The 19164-nt window shown below is 39.7% G+C and overlaps 1 protein-coding gene across 1 annotated transcript in view; it reads left to right on the forward strand.

The window, feature by feature from the left end:
* IMPG1 (interphotoreceptor matrix proteoglycan 1) overlaps nucleotides 1-19164 on the forward strand; it is a 163033-nt gene that overhangs the window by 19006 nt on the left and 124863 nt on the right. The window contains 1 exon segment of the mRNA XM_053603577.1: nucleotides 14545-14778. Within this exon segment, the coding sequence (XP_053459552.1) occupies nucleotides 14545-14778 (234 nt within the window).

A 19164-nucleotide genomic window follows, 5' to 3' on the forward strand; every position in this document is an offset into this window, starting at 1 on the left:
ATTCAACAAGATCCTAACAAACAGAATCCAGCAACACATCAAACAAATTATACATCATGACCAAGTTGGTTTTATCCCAGGGTCTCAAGGCTGGTTCAATATACGTAAATCTATAAATGTAATTCAGCACATAAACAAATTAAAAAACAAAGACCATATGATTCTCTCAATTGATGCAGAAAAAGCTTTTGATAATATCCAGCATCCCTTCATGATCAGAACACTCAAGAAAATTGGTCTAGAAGGGACTTTTCTTAAACTGATAGAGGCTATCTACAGCAAACCCACAGCCAATATCATATTGAATGGAGTTAAATTGGAATCATTTCCACTCAGATCAGGAACCAGACAAGGCTGCCCATTGTCTCCATTGCTTTTCAACATTGTAATGGAAGTTTTAGCCACCGCAATTAGGGAAGAAAAGGCGATCAAGGGTATCCATATAGGGTCAGAAGAGATCAAACTCTCGCTCTTCACAGATGATATGATTGTGTATCTGGAAAACACTAGGGACTCTACTACAAAACTCCTAGAAGTGATCAAGGAATACAGCAGCGTCTCAGGTTACAAAATCAACATTCATAAATCGGTAGCCTTTATATACACCAACAACAGTCAAATTGAAAAAGCAGTTAAGGACTCTATCCCATTCACAGTAGTGCCAAAGAAGATGAAATATTTGGGAATCTACCTAACAAAAGACGTGAAAGATCTCTATAAAGAGAACTATGAAACTCTAAGAAAAGAAATAGCTGAAAATGTTAACAAATGGAAAAACATACCATGCTCATGGCTGGGAAGAATCAACATTATCAAAATGTCCATACTACCCAAAGCAATATATAATTTCAACGCACTCCCTATTAAAGCTCCACTGTCATATTTTCAAGATCTTGAAAAAACATTACTTCGTTTTATATGGAATCAGAAAAAACCTCAAATAGCCAAGACATTACTCAGAAATAAAAACAAAACAGGAGGAATCACACTACCAGACCTCAGACTTTACTACAAATCGATAGTGATCAAAACAGCATGGTATTGGCACAAAAACAGAGAAGTAGATATCTGGAATAGAATAGAGAACCAAGAGATGAATCCAGCTACTTACCGCTATTTGATTTTTGACAAGCCAATTAAAAACATTCAGTGGGGAAAAGATTCCCTATTTAACAAATGGTGCTGGGTGAACTGGCTGGCAACCTGCAGAAGACTGAAATTGGACCCACACCTTTCACCATTAACTAAGATAGACTCTCATTGGATTAAAGATTTAAACTTAAGACATGAAACTATAAAAATACTAGAGGAGAATGCAGGGAAAACCCTTGAAGAAATTGGTCTGGGTGAGTATTTCATGAGGAGATCCCCCCGGGCAATTGAAGCAGCTTCAAAAATACACTACTGGGACTTGATCAAACTAAAAAGCTTCTGCACAGCTAAGAACACAGTAAGCAGAGCAAGCAGACAGCCCTCAGAATGGGAGAAGATATTTGCAGGGTATAACTCTGACAAAGGTTTAATAACCAGAATCCACAGAGAACTCAAACGCATCAGCAAGAAAAAAACAAGGGATCCCATCGCAGGCTGGGCAAGGGATTTGAAGAGAAACTTCTCTGAAGAAGACAGGCGCACGGCCTTCAGACATATGAAAAAATGCTCATCATCTTTAATCATCAGAGAAATGCAAATCAAAACTACTTTGAGATATCATCTAACTCCAATGAGACTAGCCTATATCACAAAATCTCAAGACCAGAGATGTTGGCGTGGATGTGGAGAAAAGGGAACACTTCTGCACTGCTGGTGGGAATGCAAATTAATACATTCCTTTTGGAAAGAGATATGGAGAACACTCAGAGATCTAAAAATAGATCTGCCATTCAATCCTGTAATTCCTCTGCTGGGCATATACCCAGAAGACCAAAAATCACAACATAACAAAGATATTTGTACCAGAATGTTTATTGCAGCCCAATTCATAATTGCTAAGTCATGGAAAAAGCCAAAGTGCCCATCGATCCATGAATGGATTAATAAATTGTGGTCTATGTATACCATGGAATACTATGCAGCCTTAAAGAAAGATGGAGACTTTACCTCTTTCATGTTTACATGGATGGAGCTGGAACATATTCTTCTTAGTAAAGTATCCCAAGAATGGAAGAAAAAATACCCAATGTACACAGCCCTACTATGAAACTAATTTGGGACTCTCACATGAAAGCTATAACCCAGCTACAACTTAACAATAGGGGGAAGTGGGAAAGGGGGGGGTGGGTAGAGGGAGGGGAATCGGTGGGATCACACCTGTGGTGCATATTACAGGGGTATTTGCGAAACTTGGTAAATGTAGAATATAAATGTTTTGGCACAGTAACTGAGATAACGCCGGAAAGGCTATGTTAACCACTGTGATAAAAATGTGTCAAATGGTTTATGAAGTGAGTGTATGATGCCCCATAATCATATCATTGTATACAGTTATGATTTAATAAAAAAATTAAAAAAAAATAAAAAATAAAAAAAAATAAAATGGATAAAAAAAAAAATGCATTAGATAGTGACACCTTCTGGCAGAGTGTCACCTTACATATTGAATATGCCAGGCTCTATGAGCACATCACATATGTTGAAATATAAAGAAGATGAAAGAGAGAAAGAGAAGATGGGGTATTAGTACCCATGCAGGTGTTATCAAGGGATTCTCATTCATGTAGGACTTGCTTTGTCTGGAAAAGGCAAGAAAAATCTTTTTTTTTCCTTCTTGGGGATTCATTGAGGGTACAAGAAACCAGTTAACACTGATTGTATTTGTTAGGTACAGTCCCTGTTACAATTGTGTCTTGCCTCCAAAAGGTGTGTCACACACCGAGAACCCACCCCCTCCGTCCTCTCTCTGCTCTTCCTTTTCCCACCCCCTCCCTTCTTCTCTCTCTCTGCTCTCCCCTTCCTCCACCCCCCACCATGTACTAGGTCAGGCGTCCTCAAACTTTCTAAACAGGGGGCCAGTTCACGGTCCCTCAGACCATTGGAGGGCCGGACTATAGTTAAAAAAAAAAAAAAACTATGAACAAATTCCTATGCACACTGCACATATCTTATTTTGAAATAAAAAAACAAAACAGGAACAAATACAATCACACCACTTCATGTGACCCACGGGCTGCAGTTTGAGGATCCCTGTGTCATTCCTTGTCCTCATATCAAAATTGAGTACATAGGATTCATGCTTCTCCATTCTTGTGATGCTTTACTAAGAATAATGTCTTCCACGTCCATCCAAGTTAATACAAAGGATGTAAAGTCTCAATTTTTTTTAATGGCTGAATAGTATTCCATGATATACATATACCACAGCTTGTTAATCCATTCCTGGGTTGGTGGGCATTTCGGCTGTTTCCACATTTTGGCAATTGTAAATTGAGCTGCGATAAACAGTCCAGTGCAAGTGTCCTTACAGTAAAAGGATTTTTTTTCCTTCTAGGTAGATGCCCAGTAATGGGATTGCAGGATCAAATGGGAGGTCTAGCTTGAGTGCTTTCAGGGTTCTCCATACTTGCTTCCAAAAAGGTTGTACTAGTTTGTAGTCCCACCAGTAGTGTAAAAGTCTTCCCATCTCTCCACATCCATGCCAGCATCTGCAGTTTGGGGATTTTTGTGATGTGGGCCATTCTCACTAGGGTTAGATGGTATCTCTGGGTGGTTTTGATTTGCGTTTCTCTAATAATTAGGGACAATGAGCATTTTTTCATGTTTGCTAGCCATTCTTCTGTCTTCTTTAGAGAAGGTTCTGTCCATCTCTCTTCCCCATTGATAGATGGGATTGTTGGCATTTTTCATGTGGATTAATTTGAGTTTTCTATAGATCCTAGTTATCAACCTTTTGTCTGATTCAAAATATGCAAATATCCTTTCCCATTGTGTAGGTTGTCTATTTGCTTTGGTTGTTGTCTCCTTAGCTGTGCAGAAGCTTTTCAGTTTAATTAAGTTCCATTTGTTTATTTTTGTTGTTGTTGTAATTGTCACAGCAGTCTTCTTCATGAAGTCTTTCCCCGGGCTGATATCTTTCAGTGTTTCTCTGATGCTTTCTTTGAGGACTTTTATTGTTTCATGCCTTAAATTTAAGTCCATCTTGAATCCATCTTTATCCATCTTGAATCAATTTTTGTGAGTGGAGAAAGGTGTGGGTCCAGTTTCAGTCTTTTACATGTGAATATCCAGTTCTCCCAGTACCATTTATTGAATAGGGAATCTTTCCCCCAATGTATGTTCTTGTTTAGTTTATCAAAGATTAGGTGGTTGTAAAATGTTAGTTTTATTTCCCGGTTTTCTATTGAATTCCAAATGTCTGTGTCTCTATTTTTGTGCCAGTGCTATCCTGTCTTGACCACTATGGCCTTGTAGTATAGCCTAAAATCTCATATGCTGATGCTCCCAGCTTTGTTTTTATTACTAGGAACTGTCTTAGCTATACGGGGTTTTTTCTTGTTCCATAAAAAACGCAGAATCACTTTTTCCAAGTCTTGAAAGTACATCATTGTTATTTTTATAGGGATGGCACTGAATCTGTAGATTGCCTTGGGAAGTATAGACATTTTAACAATGTTGATTCTTCCCAGCCATGAGCAAGGTATGTTCTTCCATTTGTTAAAATCCTCTGCTTTTTCTTTTCTTAGTGTTTCATTATTTTCTTTATAGAGGTCCTTCACCTCTTTTGTTAGGTATATTCCTAAGTATTTCATTTTCTTTGAAGCTATGGTGAAGGGAGTTGTGTCCATAATTAGCCTCTCATCTTGACTGTTATTGAGGTATACAAAGGCTACTGACTTGTGGACACTGATTTTATATCCTGAGACATTACTGTATTTTTTGATGACTTCTAGGAGTCTTTTGGGTTCTCTAAGTATAAAGTCATATCGTCAGGAGGTGGCAGGTTCAAACCCAGCCCTGGCTAAAAAAAAAACTGTAAAGTCATATCATCAGCAAAGAGGGAGAGTTTGACCTCCTCTGCTCCCATTTGGATGCCCTTTATTTCATTCTTTTGCCTAGTTGTATTGGCTAGAACTTCCAGGACTATGTTGAATAGTAATGGTGACAGAGGACAACCTTGTCTGGTTCCAGTTCTAAGTGAAAAAGCTTTCAGTTTTACGCCATTAAGTAAAATATTAGCTGTGGGTTTGTCATACATAGCTTCAATCAGTTTAAGAAATGTGCCACCTATACCTATACTCTTCAGTGTTCTAATTAGAAAAGGATGCTGCATTTTATCAAATGCTTTTTCCGCATCTATTGAGAAGATCATATAGTCTCTGTTTTTGCTTCTGTTGATATGATGAATAACATTTATGGACTTGTGTATGTTAAACCGGGCTTGCATCCCTGGGGTGAAACCTACTTGATCATGATGTATGATTTTTTTTTATGATAAGCTATAATCTACTGGCTAGGATTTTGTTGAGAATTTTTGCATCTATATTCATTAGTGAAATTCGTCTAAAGTTCTTCTTTTAAGTGGGGTCTTTTCCTTGTTTTGGTATCAGGGTGATGTTTGCTTCATAGAACATGTTGGGGAAGATTCCTTCCTCCTCAATTTTTTGGAATGATTTCCCCTCAGTATGGGAATAAGCTCTTCTTTGAAGGTTTGATAGAATTCTGGTGGGAAGCCATCCTGACCAGGGCATTTTTTTGTTGGAAGATTTTTTATTGTTTCTTTGATCTCAGTGCTTGAAATTGGTCTGTTCAAGAGCTCTATTTCTTCCTGGCTAAGTCTAGGGAGAGGGTGTGATTCCAAATATTGATTCATTTCCTTCACATTGTCAAATTTCTGGGCATAGAGTTTCTGGTAGTATTCGGAGATCTCTGAATCAGTTGGCGTCAATTGTTATTTCCCCTTTATCATTTCTGTGGCATTAGTTGTTATCCCCTTTATTATTTCTGATTGAGGTTACTAGAAATTTTACTTTTTTATTTCTAGTTAGTTTGGCCAAACATTTTCTATTTTATTTATTTTTTTAAAAAACCCACTCCTTGTTTCATTAATTTTCTGAATGATTCTTTTCTTTTCAATTTCATTAATCTCTGATTTAATTTTGGATATTTCTTCTCTTCTGCTGGGTTTAGGCTTAGATTGTTCTTCTTTTTCCAATTCCATAAGATGGCTTGTGAGTTTGTTGATGTGCTCTCCTTCTATTTTTCGAATGTAGGCATCTAAAGTGATAAATTTTCCTCTCAAAACTGCTTTTGCAGTATCCCACAGGTCTTGGTAGTTTATATCTTGATTGTTGTTATGCTTAAGGAAGTTAATGATTTCCTCTTTTATTTCTTCCTGCACCCAACTGTCATTCACCAGAAGGTTGTTTAATTTCCATGCCTTTGTGTGAGGTTGAACATTTTTGTTGGAGTTGAGTTCCACCTGTAGTGACTTGTGGTCTGGGAAGATATAGGTAAAATTTGAATTCTTTTGATTCTGTCGAGGTTTGTTTTGTGTCCTAGAATATGATCAATTTTGGAGAATGTTCCTTGGGGCGATGAGAAGAATGTATATTCTTTGTCTTTGGGATGGAGTGTTCTATATACATCTATCAAGCACAGTTGTTCTGGGATCTCATTTAAGTCCCTTATATCTTTGTTTAATTTCTGTTCAGAGGATGTGTCCAGCTCAGTAAGAGGAGTGTTAAAGTCCCCTGTAATTATGGTATTATACGATATCGTATTGTTCATACTGAGTAAGGTCTGTTTCAAGAATCTGGGAGCATTTAAATTGGGTGCATAAATATTTAGAATTAAAATATTTGGAATCACACCCTCTCCCTAGACTTAATTAAAACACAACTCTTGTTGTGTTTTTTCCTTGACCAATATAAAGTGACCATCTTTATCTTTTTTAACTTTAGTTGCTTTAAATCCACATGTATCTGAAAATTAGATTGCAACTTCTCTTTTCTTCTGAATTCCATTTGCCTGAAAAATTGTCTTCCAACACTTAACTCAGAGTTTCAATTTGTCTTTTGAAGCTAGATGTGTTGCCTGCAGACAAATGGATGGCTTGTGTTTTTTAATCCAGTCAGCCAATCGATTCTGTTTAGAGGATCTGTCCAGTTCTGTAAGAGGAGTGTTAAAGTCCCGTGTTATTGTGGTATTATAGGATATCGCATTGCTCAGACTCAGTTAGATCTGTTTCAAGAATCTTGGAGCATTTAAGTTGTGTGCATATTTAGAATTGAAATGTCTTCTTGTTGTATTTTTCCTTGACCAATATGAAGTGACCATCTTTGTCTTTTTTGACTTTATTTGCTTTAAATTCACATGTACTGAAAATAAAATTGCATCCCTCTTTTCTTCTGGATTCCATTTGCCTGAAAACTTGTTTTCCAACCCTTAACTCTGAGTTTTAATTTGTCTTTTGAGGCTAGGTGTGTTTCCTGTAGACAGCAAATGGATGGCTTGTGTTTTTAATCCAATCAGCCAATCTATGCCTCTTCAGTGGTGAATTTAAGCCATTGACATTTATCGAGATAATTGGTAAGTGTGGTAACATTCTATTCATCTTATTTTGTGAAAGTCCAGTGCTTGCTTTTGTCTTTGGCATCATTGTGGAAGCTAGGTTCTGTCCTTTAATTTCTGGGTGCTTACTTTGCTGGTGGTCCATTGTGATGGTCAATGTGTAGAACAGATTGAAATATTTCCTGTAGAGCTCATCTTGTTTTGGCAAATTTCCTCAATGTTTGCATATCAGTAAAAGATTTGATATCTCCATCAATTTTATAGTTTAGCTTAGCAGGAAATAGAATTCTGGGCTAGAAATTGTTCTGTTTAAGTAGATGAAAGGTAGATAACTATTGTCTTCTTGTTTGAAAAGTTTCATTAGAGAAGGCTGCGGTCACCCTGATAGATTTTCCACTATAGGTCAATTGGCACTTACTCCTGGCAGCTTGCAAAATCTTTCCTTTTGTCTTGACTTTGTACAGGTTCATCACAATGTGTCTTAGAGAAGCCCTATTAGAGTTGAGGTAACCTGGGGTCCAATATCCCTCTGAAAGAAGTGTGTCCGAATCTTTGGTAATATTTGGGAAATTTTCATTTATAATATTCTCTAGAATGGCTTCCATTTCTCTGGAGCATCCTTCTTCCCCTTCTGGGATACCTATAACTCATATGTTTGAATGCTTCATAAAGTCCCATAATTCTGTCATTGAACATTCTGCTTTCTCTCTCTCCTTTTCTGCCTCTTTAACTATCTGAGTTACTCAAGAACTTTGTCCTCTACCTCGGAAATTATTTCTTCTGTGTGGTCTAATCTGCTGTTGATACTTTCTATTGCATCTGTAAGTTCCCTAATTGACTGCTTCAATTCCTTCAACTCTGCTACATCTTTCCTATATTCTTCATATCGTTCATCTCTTATTTGATTCTGTTCTTTAATTTCCTTTTGGTTCTTTTCCACCTCCTCAGAAATTTTCTTCATTGTTTTCATCATCTCTATTTTAAATTCCCCTTCTGTCATTTCTAACATTTCTTTATAGGTGGAATCCTCTGTAGTAGCTACCTCACAGTCCCTTGGGGAGTTTCTCTGGACTGATTTTCATGTTGCCAGGATTTTTCTGCTGATTCTTCCTCATGAATGTTTTCTTTTATCTGTTTCCTTGCCCCAATTTTCTTTTCACTTCCTCTTCCTCTTATCTGGCCTAAGGTTTTGATGAGTTCTTTTGGTACAACACCAGAAGAATGACAAGATTGAAAAGCAAGAAGGGAAAAAATACTTAAAAAAGAAAAGGAGAGGGAGTGAGTTAAAATGGAATATTGACAAAAAGAAGGAGACAAAAGTAATGTGGGTGTATAGTAGGGTACTTTGACCCAACCTTTAAAATCCCCAACCTCTGGGAGTGCTGGTTTGGGTCAGCAGCTCTTTGCCAGCCTGTTCAGACATAGCACCCCATGTCCACCAAGTAGAGAGGAAAAACAAAAATACTATAAATCAAACCAAAACAAACAGAAAACCTTACCAGATAATATTGGGGGGAAACCAAATAATAGGGGCAGAAACACTAGCAAAAATTAAGTACTAATTATTAAAGAATGCCCTGGAGGTATGGAAGTCATTCTAGAGAACATTATAAATGAAACTTTCCCAATGGAAAATTATATTTAAACTGGAAAAATGAAGGAAGAAAAGAAAGAAAAAAAAAATCCAGAGGGAAAATGTTGAAATTTAAAAAAAGCAGTATATATATCTTGCTGAATATTGTCTGGGCAATAGGTGATCTTCTGGGGTATGAGATGTTAATCATAATGCTGATACAGCTGTACAACATGGAGACTGGAGGCCTCTGCTGATTTCTCAAACCCCACAGGGTTGAGAACCTAAATCTCTCCTCAGCCCACTTAAAAGACACTTTAAACTGTTACCTTGGCTAAGCACAGGTGTTCCCAGGAAAGCACTTTTTGCTGGGATCCTACCTGAAGTGGCTGCTTGCTTATGCAGTGCACAAAACTGGTCTGACTCTATGCCCCTGATGGCCAAGGCTGTAAGGTAGCCCTGCTAGTGTCAAACACTGAAATCTCCGTTCTTCCTCAGTGTCTCAGTCCCCGCCTTTGGGCTGCTCAGTCACTAGATTATTCCCCAAGGTCTCCCAGCCCCATCCTTACCCTAAGACCCTGAGGGCCTGCAGGGGCAGTTCTCCCACAATGGCTGCACAGGCGGCCCACAACTGAACAATATTAGCCACATTCCAGGTCAGTGACTCAGTCCAGGGCCCTAGACAACACTTAAAGTCATCCGCACTCTCACCCAAGTTCTCCCAAGGTAGTTCAACCAAGTGCCCAAGTCCAAAAAATCTAAACAGCCCACAGGGGAGGCATTCCCTGTTTGCACTCTCACTGCTTCTGTAGTTACAGCTGTGGGCAGCCTCAGACCTAACGAACACAACCACTTGCCAGTTCTCCACTGCTTTTGTCCTTCTCTTGGGGTCCATAAGTCTCTCGCTGTCTCCCTGTGTCCCCAAAGGGATATTTCTGGGCAGATTTCACCAGCCAGAGATGCCTAGGGGGTCTTCTCTCCCCAATATCACTGTGCCCAGTTGCAAAAAAGCTGTTACTCAGCTGCCATCTTGCTCCACCCTCTCAGAATCAGCATGCTTTTTTACAGCCCTCTAACATTTTCAAAACTTTTTAAACCTACCAGGCAAGAAAAATCTTATAAAGAGTTGACTATAAGTGCAAATAGAAAAATGAGTCAGTAGCTGGAAGGTATTAAATGGTATCAAGAGAGGGCTTTTCAATAAAGGAAAAGTAATAGCATGTTTGTGAGCTTCTCTGCTTCTAAGACTGATCCCATAGAAAAAACTGAAAATGATAATGCGTGGAGATGAGTAAAGAGTTTCTGGAAGAATGTTCTTGAGGGGTAAGAAAGGATGGGGTGCAGTGCCTAAGTGAGAGTGTTGGTTTTAGGTAGAAGCTGAGACCAATCATCAAATTAGTGACAGAAAGCAGAATATATAAGGTCTGACAATAAAGTTTATGAACATTTCCTAGAAGAAGTGATGCATACCCCATACATACATAAGTGTGGTTTTATCTATCAGGTTCAATAACAGAGAGGCAAGAGAGCTGCAGTCCTGTCCTTGTAATGAGCCAGACAATGCTGGTATTTCTCCCAGTGATACACACTTTCTTAACTGATTCTTTATCATTTATTTATTTATGGATAAATTAAAAGGGCCTAGAAGCACATTTTATACATAAACTATCTCTTGTCCATTCTTTTGTATTCACTCACAAAAGAATTTTTATCGGCTTTTTCACTTAGGATATTATCTTCAATAAGATGACTGTGTCCTTAGCCTCTGATATTAGACACTAAGGAAGGGGCAGAAATTTAAAAGGGAAGTTGTGATAATGTGGGTGGACAGAACACATGAAGCTATTTTTTATGGTGCAATGGTTTTCAAAACAAATCTAACTCATACGTATATATTTTTTAAAAACCATAAATATTTCCATGGGCATTTTTCCTTGTTACTTAATTAATATACATTGTATGTCTGTCACAGTCTCAACAGTGTAGTGGGTGAACAGGGAAGGGAAGACAGGATTATAATACAAACCCTCAAGGTATTTTCAGTTTAAAGGAAGACACTCATGTATTTACAACAAATTAGTATTCAAGGCAAGATGAAGCAAGTGCTACCATACAAGTTCCATGATGTTTGTTCATCAAGTTTACAACTGTGTACCCCAGTGTACCTGGCACGTAACGTACCCCAGTGGGCCTGGCCCATAGTAGTCACTTAAAGAATACTGGTAAACTGATACTCATGCTCCCGGGGTACTCAGTGATGTTTTGATACATATATGTAGATAATTCACAGAGATATGAACCATGCTGCAGGAGTAAGTGGGAGCAATGAGTGAACTCTGAATGTGAGACCCGGGAAAGCTCAGAAGAGCAGGTGGTATTTCACCTGGCCCTTATAAAAAACTAGGAGCGCAGCAAACAGGAGGAGGAAGAGGGCCCTCAGGCAGGAAATGCAAACAAACCAAAGCGGCAGTGAGGAAGCACAGGAAGGCTCAGGGCACAGGCATGGTCTCTTCTAGAACAGAAGAGTGGGACAGGGAAGGGTCATTTTAGGATGGATGCAAGATGCCAGGAAGTGAAATGCCTAGATTATCCGACAAAGGAGGGATTTTTTAATTAAAATTTTAATGGTAATATCTTACATGTGAGTGCTCACTGTGTAAGGTTCTGAGTGTTTTTAAATGTCTTTGAGTTGACACATGACAACGGTATATATTCGTGGGGTGCGCAGTGATCTTTTGATACGGATAACACACAGTGCTCAGAGCAGGGTAATTAGCATACCCATCCTCTCAAATATTCATCATTTCTGTGTGTGGGAATACTGATCCTCCTTCTAGCTACTTGAAACCATATATTATTATTAACTATCGTCATCCTACGGTGGACAAGTTCTTATTGTGCATTCACACTGTGCCCAACACTTTTATTTTATTTTGTAATTCTCATAGCTACATAATAGTTGTACATATTTACAAGGTACATGTGGTATTTTGATATAAGCACACAATATGTAATGACCAAATCTGGATAACTAAGATTTCCAGCACCCAAACAATTATCATTTCTTTGTCTTGGGGACATTCCAAATCTGTTCTTCTATTTTGATATATACAATATACCCTGTTCCCAGAACCAGGGTGAATGAAGTTATTCAGTTCACTCTACAGAGCATAACATAAAATGTAAGAACAGGACCAACCCCAAGGGACTGAAGACTGTGGGGATGACGAGGTGGACAAGAGGCCAGTGCAACCACAGCCCCCCCCCCCCCCCCACTGCCAGCTGGTACTGTGACAGGAATGAGATGGACATGGCCTGTCGGGGCACAGCCTCCCTCAGTGTGGTCTGTGCCACACCAGACAGGCCTAGAATCACTCAAAGACACAGCTGCTCCTTCCACTCTAAAGGCAATTTACACAGAATTACAGAAACTTACTTTTTACTATGACAATACTTTTATAATCTAAAAGTGTTTGAAAAGATTACTAAAATTAATATTCCTATACCAAAACTCACATTTACTAACTGCAGAGGGCACTAACATCAGTGTGTGTGACTTCTATCCCCCTCTTGCACTTTGCCCCGAAAGTGAATGGGCACCCTTCACTTTGCCATGCGGGCAACTCCAAAACACCTGACTCTGACTCTACAGTTAGGACAAGCCACTTTACAGTCCCCTGCCCTGTGATTATTCAGCTCAGGCCAATAGCACCAGGGGTCCCTTGGCAGCAGCCCTCCGGCCAGGCACATGGCCTCAGCCAGCCAGACAAAGAGGAGGCTACTTTTCAATAGGAATGAGAGCAGATGCATTGCTCCCATTGCTGCTGGGGGAATTTACTGGAAGCCCTCTGGGGGTGAGGACCCCACATGAGGAAACAGAGCCCAGAGAAAGGCAGAAAGTCAGAGCAGAGTTTCCTTTTCTCCAGCATCCCCTCCCTCTGCCTCTCCTTTGGATGTGGTAACTTTCATGTTACGGAAGCCAGGTTGAGGTGGGTGATCCTGATTTTCCAGCTGGAAGCATCCATAGAGAGCTATAAAGCAGGGGTTCCCAAAGCTGTCTGCCTATTGGAATTAACTGAGGATCTCAAAAGTGGCTGGTGCCTGTATTCAAACCCAAAGATTATGACTAGTTTGTCTTTGAGTGAGCCAATCAATCCTTCAATTTCCTTCCTTCCTGGAGATTCTTTCCTAAGAATTCACCACTACCCAACTCTGACACTCCACTCTGAGACTCCTCAAAATGGCAGAGAAGGCGTGTTCCCACCAGGATTCTCTCCACACCTACATGTAGAGAGACTTTTACACTTTTTGATAAGATTTGAACTGCTCACCAGCTACCCTCTTGGATTTCTGCTTGATTCCCCTCATCTGTACCAAGAAGATTTGGGTTTGAGAGCATTCCCTAGTAAATGGGAATATTAAATATGAATCACTGTAAACCACGTTTGGAATCTCCAGGGACCATATATAGTAAGCAGTCCCAACTGTTCATCCATAATTCCTCTCTTATGTGGTAGAATGGATAAAAGAGATGGAAGGGAAGAGAGGGCCTGAGATCTGACCCTGCTGATGACATGCTTTGCCACCTCCAAGCCTCAGTATACTGCTACGCGGTAAACTGAGAAAAATTATATCTGTTTCATCTATACTACGGGCAGTAAAGCTTCTGTGAGAATGATATGATCTAACATGTATAAAAAATTCAAAATAAAATGGAGCTCCGTGAATGTAAGTCATTATTATGAGAGATCTTGAAAGTCAAAAATGAAGCCTACACCTCACTCTGGTAGACCTGGCCTGCCAGCCGGGGAAAACGGCTGAGGCTGTTACTTTCTCTGCTAGCCCGTTCTCTGGGTCCTCCCCTTCATTATTCCACCACCACCCCCATAAAATAGCAAGTTTGCTCTGTAAATGCAACTCTAAGATCTATCCTTGCCTTAACTCACTTTCAGCCAGATCGCCATCCTCTGAGCTCTGCCAGGATAGAAATCTGAGGGCTGCCAGAAAGTTTGTTTCGTTGCATTTTTTTCCTCGGGTTTTTAGAAATGCCCCACTTCCTCGTCAGGAGCACACCTCTGGTACCACAGGGCTCTATCATTTCCCACTTGAAATATATTATAAATATGTCTATCAAAAGAAGCATCTCTCGGGAAGCTAGAGTGCTAAGTGGGGAGTGATTTTTAGAGAGATGTGTGGGAAATGGTTTCAATATTTGGCAGTTCTTAAAGGCAAGATGGATGATTTGAGATGTTGGCTTTTTTTATCTTGATCAGCTCATTACACTATTCTCTTATTTCTGAAAATGCCTTGTCATTTGGAATATTACATTTGGCAGTTGCGCCAAAGTATAAATGTCATAAGCCAGATAATTTTAATTTTTAATTTATCTCATTCAATTATCCATATATGTCCCTTATATCACATAAATGTATATATTCACCAGGATATCAATCTTTCTTTTACAGATATCTCCATTAAAACATATCATTCTGAAAATAAAGGCATAGACAAAGCCCCAAGAATCGAAAGAACGGAAAGTATTGAAAAAATGTACAAACTGTCAGCCCTGAGGCGAGTATACAATTTGACAAAGCATCGAACAAAAAGATCAGCATTTTACCCCACAGGGGTTAAAGTCTGTCCGCAGGAATCCATGAAACAGATTTTAGCCAGTCTTCAAGCATATTATAGATTGAGAGGTAAGGACAGAAATGAAACCGTTTAGCCCTTTGTTGTTAATATTTTCATCCCTTCCCTTCCCTTCCAAGTCGTCTGCTGCCCAAATCTCCCAGGGTTTAGCCACAAGTTTTGTAAAAATCAGCCCAATGATCTGATGGTAATGAATAAATTTCAAATCTATGGTAGAGATCAGCTCTTATCGTTTAAAAGAATGACTTGTGAAACACGGACCCTTTAGGGCATTCACAAGTCACCAGAAAGCCTTGGCACCCAGATTTTACCTCTTTATTTTTATTTTTGCCAAAGCTCACTGATGAATTTTAATATTATCCTTATGAATAAGAAGTGCAGGAGGATTGCAATGTCAGGAATCTAAGCAAGCTGATTTATGACTTAAGATTTCATTTTTCAAAAGCAACATTAGCATCCATGTCCTCTCTAAGGTGTTTGTTGCTGACTCAGCAAAACCTTCTGATGTTTGGAAACCAGGAAGCCCCATTGGAGCACAGAAGACACACAAGTTAAGAGTAGTTACCAAGATATAATGCAGTGTATTCACAGAATGACAACGTGATGACAATAGTTTCCAGCAGAGTTGCCGTGCAGTTCCTATCCTAAGATAGCTTAACAGGATTCTAGGGAATCCTTCCTGGGAAATCACGAAGGAATTAAATCACAGCACAGCCATCAGTGGCTGGCCTTTTCATTTACTTACGTGGAGGTGAGGGAAAACTTGCCCTTTCTCCCAAAAGTTCACTGAAATATTAACTCACAATTAAGGCAGATTAATAAAAGAAAGAGGTTTATTTACCTTGTGCATGACAGAATTACAGAACAATTACCCAGGATCCCAAGGGGATCCAGATATTTTTATACTTTCCTTTTAGCAGGGAGGGAGAGAAGAGGAATACAGGCCATTCTGTTTAGGGACCACAAATGGTAGCTGGGAAGATGAATAGATAGTTGGGAGAATGTAAATGAACCTGAGACAGGTATTATGTTTAAAATGATTTGAGTCAGGTCTGGTTGCATTCTTGATTTTTTTTCTCCCCTGTAATATATTGAGATAACAGGGAGGGGAGGGAAGTTAACTGATGGGTCCATCTGTTTATGCAGATAGAAAGAAAGTCCCTTCCAAGAGATCTAAGAGATTCTTAGAGATCTAAGACCTGTAATTCAAAATACTCTTTATACCAAATGTCAACTTTGGTGTGAAATTCCCTAAGCTCCTTAATTCACCATGGATGAAAAAAGTTCCTTCCCATGGTTTCTTTCTTCATTAAAAGAAAAAAAATCTTTGGTAGCTGCCATTAAAATTCTCCAGGTATTTGCAAATAATACAAAGTATGCTGCTGGGCTTCCACCTAAACTCAGCTCACCTTCCCTGTGAAAGCTGAGGGTGTCACTGACGCCACCTCCGTCACGCTAGATGTTCACTTCCATTTCAAGCAGCAGAGCCACCCTCCTCTATTTAAAGCCCAATGTCTAGAACAAGCTGGTTCAATTCTAGCCTGTGACATGTTACACCTTATGACAACTGAGAACCCATTTCACACTGCTGACACCCAACAAAGTTCTTGTGCATGGGTTAAATTAATCCAAGGCATTCTTATTGGATTTAACTATCAGTCTCAAAAATATCAAGCCTTATGCTCCTTATATGTCGCATTTTATATGGAAATAAAAAGATATTTGCTTTCTGACGGAAGCCACACCCACAGAAAAATGGAAAGAACTGGATCACAGACAGGAGGACTCTAACTATAGACGGTCAAGTGCACACAAAGCAGGAGCTCAGTAAATCCTCGTTGGTGGGTACAGATGACAGAGAACCATAGGGGAGGTGAGGAAAAGACAGTGACTGTGTCAGTCACTCACTTTGAGTGTGCCTATACATTGATCAGACAACAACTCTGGTAAATTCCTTCTTGTTTTTTCAGGGATAGAAGTATAAACATACAGTATTTGCATCTCACTATGACTGCAACTATTTCTAACTATTGCCATATGACTTCTAATTCTTTACAACACTCAGAATTCACTGCAGGTATTTGCAGAATAGACTACTTATTGCTGCAACCACATTTTTAGCTCCTGAGTTTTTATTCTTACCGCTTTTTTCCTTGATTAGGTCGCCCCTTTCATTCTGTTTCCCTGAATAAAACTAACCACAGTTTTTCTCCCCACAGCAATGACAGGCCATTATCTCTGTGGCTGCCCCCAGGTGATAGGAAATTTTACTATTCATCAGTATGGGTTTTTCAAATCTAACAAATTGGTTCACAACAAAATAAGAAATAAGAGCTGTCTACAAAGCAGCGTTCCTTTCACAGAGTAAAAGGAACAGAGTTTCGTTCTTGTGCTACTTTTACAAAATTATCTGTTGACATCTTTCAAACGTAGCGGAGAAAGCTCCCATATGCCTAAATCAAATGGAACATTGAGTTATTTCTTTTCCCAGTGCTTAAAGCAACATGGTGAAAATGCTCTAAGATTTGTGGTAGAATCATTCCAGGAAGATGGGCATTACAGGTGAAGTCATAATGAGTATGTGGAAGGCATACATTGGTTTGGTCCAAAAGATCAGACATCTCAAAGTGGGAGCTCACAGGTTATAGAGGGTTTAAAGATTCTTTAGTTGATAATTGGCTGAAAGAGTTAGGCTCTGTCTATTAGACCAGGAGTTTGTGAAAAGGAATGCTGAGTTACAAGCAGAGACAAACCACCAGCCAGATGCCCAGACTCAGGGGTGTGCTGTGAATACTGAGGCCCTGCAGGTGTGTCTCACAGAGGGCGTCTCTAAGAAGGGGCAGGGGCATGATGAGCCTGTCTGTCCTCCTTTCTCTGGGCTAGCAACTCAGTTTGAGGCATCCCCTTAGCCAAAAGGGGGTCCAGTTGGTCAGTCCCGGGGGGAGCCTGAGGATTTTATTTTGGTTCACCCACCTCAAGATTGAAGAGATTGCTTTGGTTTTGTGGCTCAGTGAATGGAAATGCACTCTGTCTCTATTTATATTGTGCATGGCTAAAATGTGACAGTTTAGTGTCGATTTTGCACTGATTATTTTCCTTAGTTTCAGTTAAGTGCTGAGAAAACTTGTTTACATAAATGAGTAGATAGGGACGGATGAATTTTTATTATAGCAGTGTCCTTATTCTTCAAATTCCTTTGGCATTAAATGCCGCTAATCACATCATGATCTCTCATGACTATTTTTAATGATCTATCAGCTGTCAGCTCCTCTGGGATTCCTTCCAATTTGTTGAAAGCAGAGAATCAGAAATCACTGGAGTTGTCAAAAATGTGCGTTATCCCTCCAGGAGGCTCACTCGCTTTCTTAATCTCAATGTTGTTCCTTCAAATTGTCTTTTTGTGGGGCAACCTGGAGGGGCTGTGCCCCAGTAGGATTGGAGATGGATGAATGGGGAAGGATGTGACGAAAGGTGAAAAGCAAATGGAGAGGTGTGTTCTCAGGGAGACCAATTTTAGGAAAGCATGCACAAGAAGGTGTGTAGGGGTGAGGGGAAAGCTGCCTTTGCCCTAAAAGTTTGCTGAAAAATCAACCCACAATTAAGGCAGATGAATAAGGGAAGATTTATTTATCATGAACGTGGGGAGGGTCACAGAGTGATTACCCAATCTCCCCCATGAAGCTGCTTTATATCCACCTTTTAGAGGGAAAGGAGAAAATTTAGAGGAGTATAGCTAATTCTGTTCAGGGGCAATAAATAGTTGGTAAGGAGGATGAACAGGTGGGGGAAATAGATTTAACTGTGAACTACCCAGAGAGACAGGTATTACATTTTAAATGATTTAGGCCACATTCGGTTGCATTCTCCAACACATTGAGATCTCAGAGAGGAAGGAAGGCCCATTTCCTCTTTCATCTGGTTTATGCAGATGGGAAAGCCCCTTCTATGCTTTTTTGATCTCAAGTTTCCTTTAATTGAAAATATTCTTTATACCAAGTAGTCAAGTTTTAGGGTGAAATTCCCTGAGCTCCTCTATTTGAGACTTGGAAATTGGTTCCCTTTAAGTGTCTGTGTCCCTGTGTATCTCTTGGACAGTCTTCAAATACAGCCAGGTTCCCAGACTACAGGGTGGAGTCTGCCGGTCTACCACAGGCGCTGTCTGTGCTCGCCTCCCTCACCCTTCTGTCCTCATACTCTAGTGCTCTCAGCCCCGCTCTGGCCACCCTGACACCCTCACTGCTCCTTCAATGTTCCTAGTAGTCCCCAGCTTGGGGCCTTTATTTTTCCCAAACTATTCGAAAAGTCACCTTTAAAGTGATATCTTCCTCAACCATGCTAACTTTGTGTGTGTGTGTGTGACAGAGTCTCACTTTCTTCCCCTGGTAGAGTGCCATGGGATCACGGCTCACAGCAACCTCAAACTCTCAGGCTCAAGT

This window comes from Nycticebus coucang, chromosome 9 (assembly GCF_027406575.1).
Source record: "Nycticebus coucang isolate mNycCou1 chromosome 9, mNycCou1.pri, whole genome shotgun sequence".
NCBI lineage: Eukaryota > Metazoa > Chordata > Mammalia > Primates > Lorisidae > Nycticebus > Nycticebus coucang.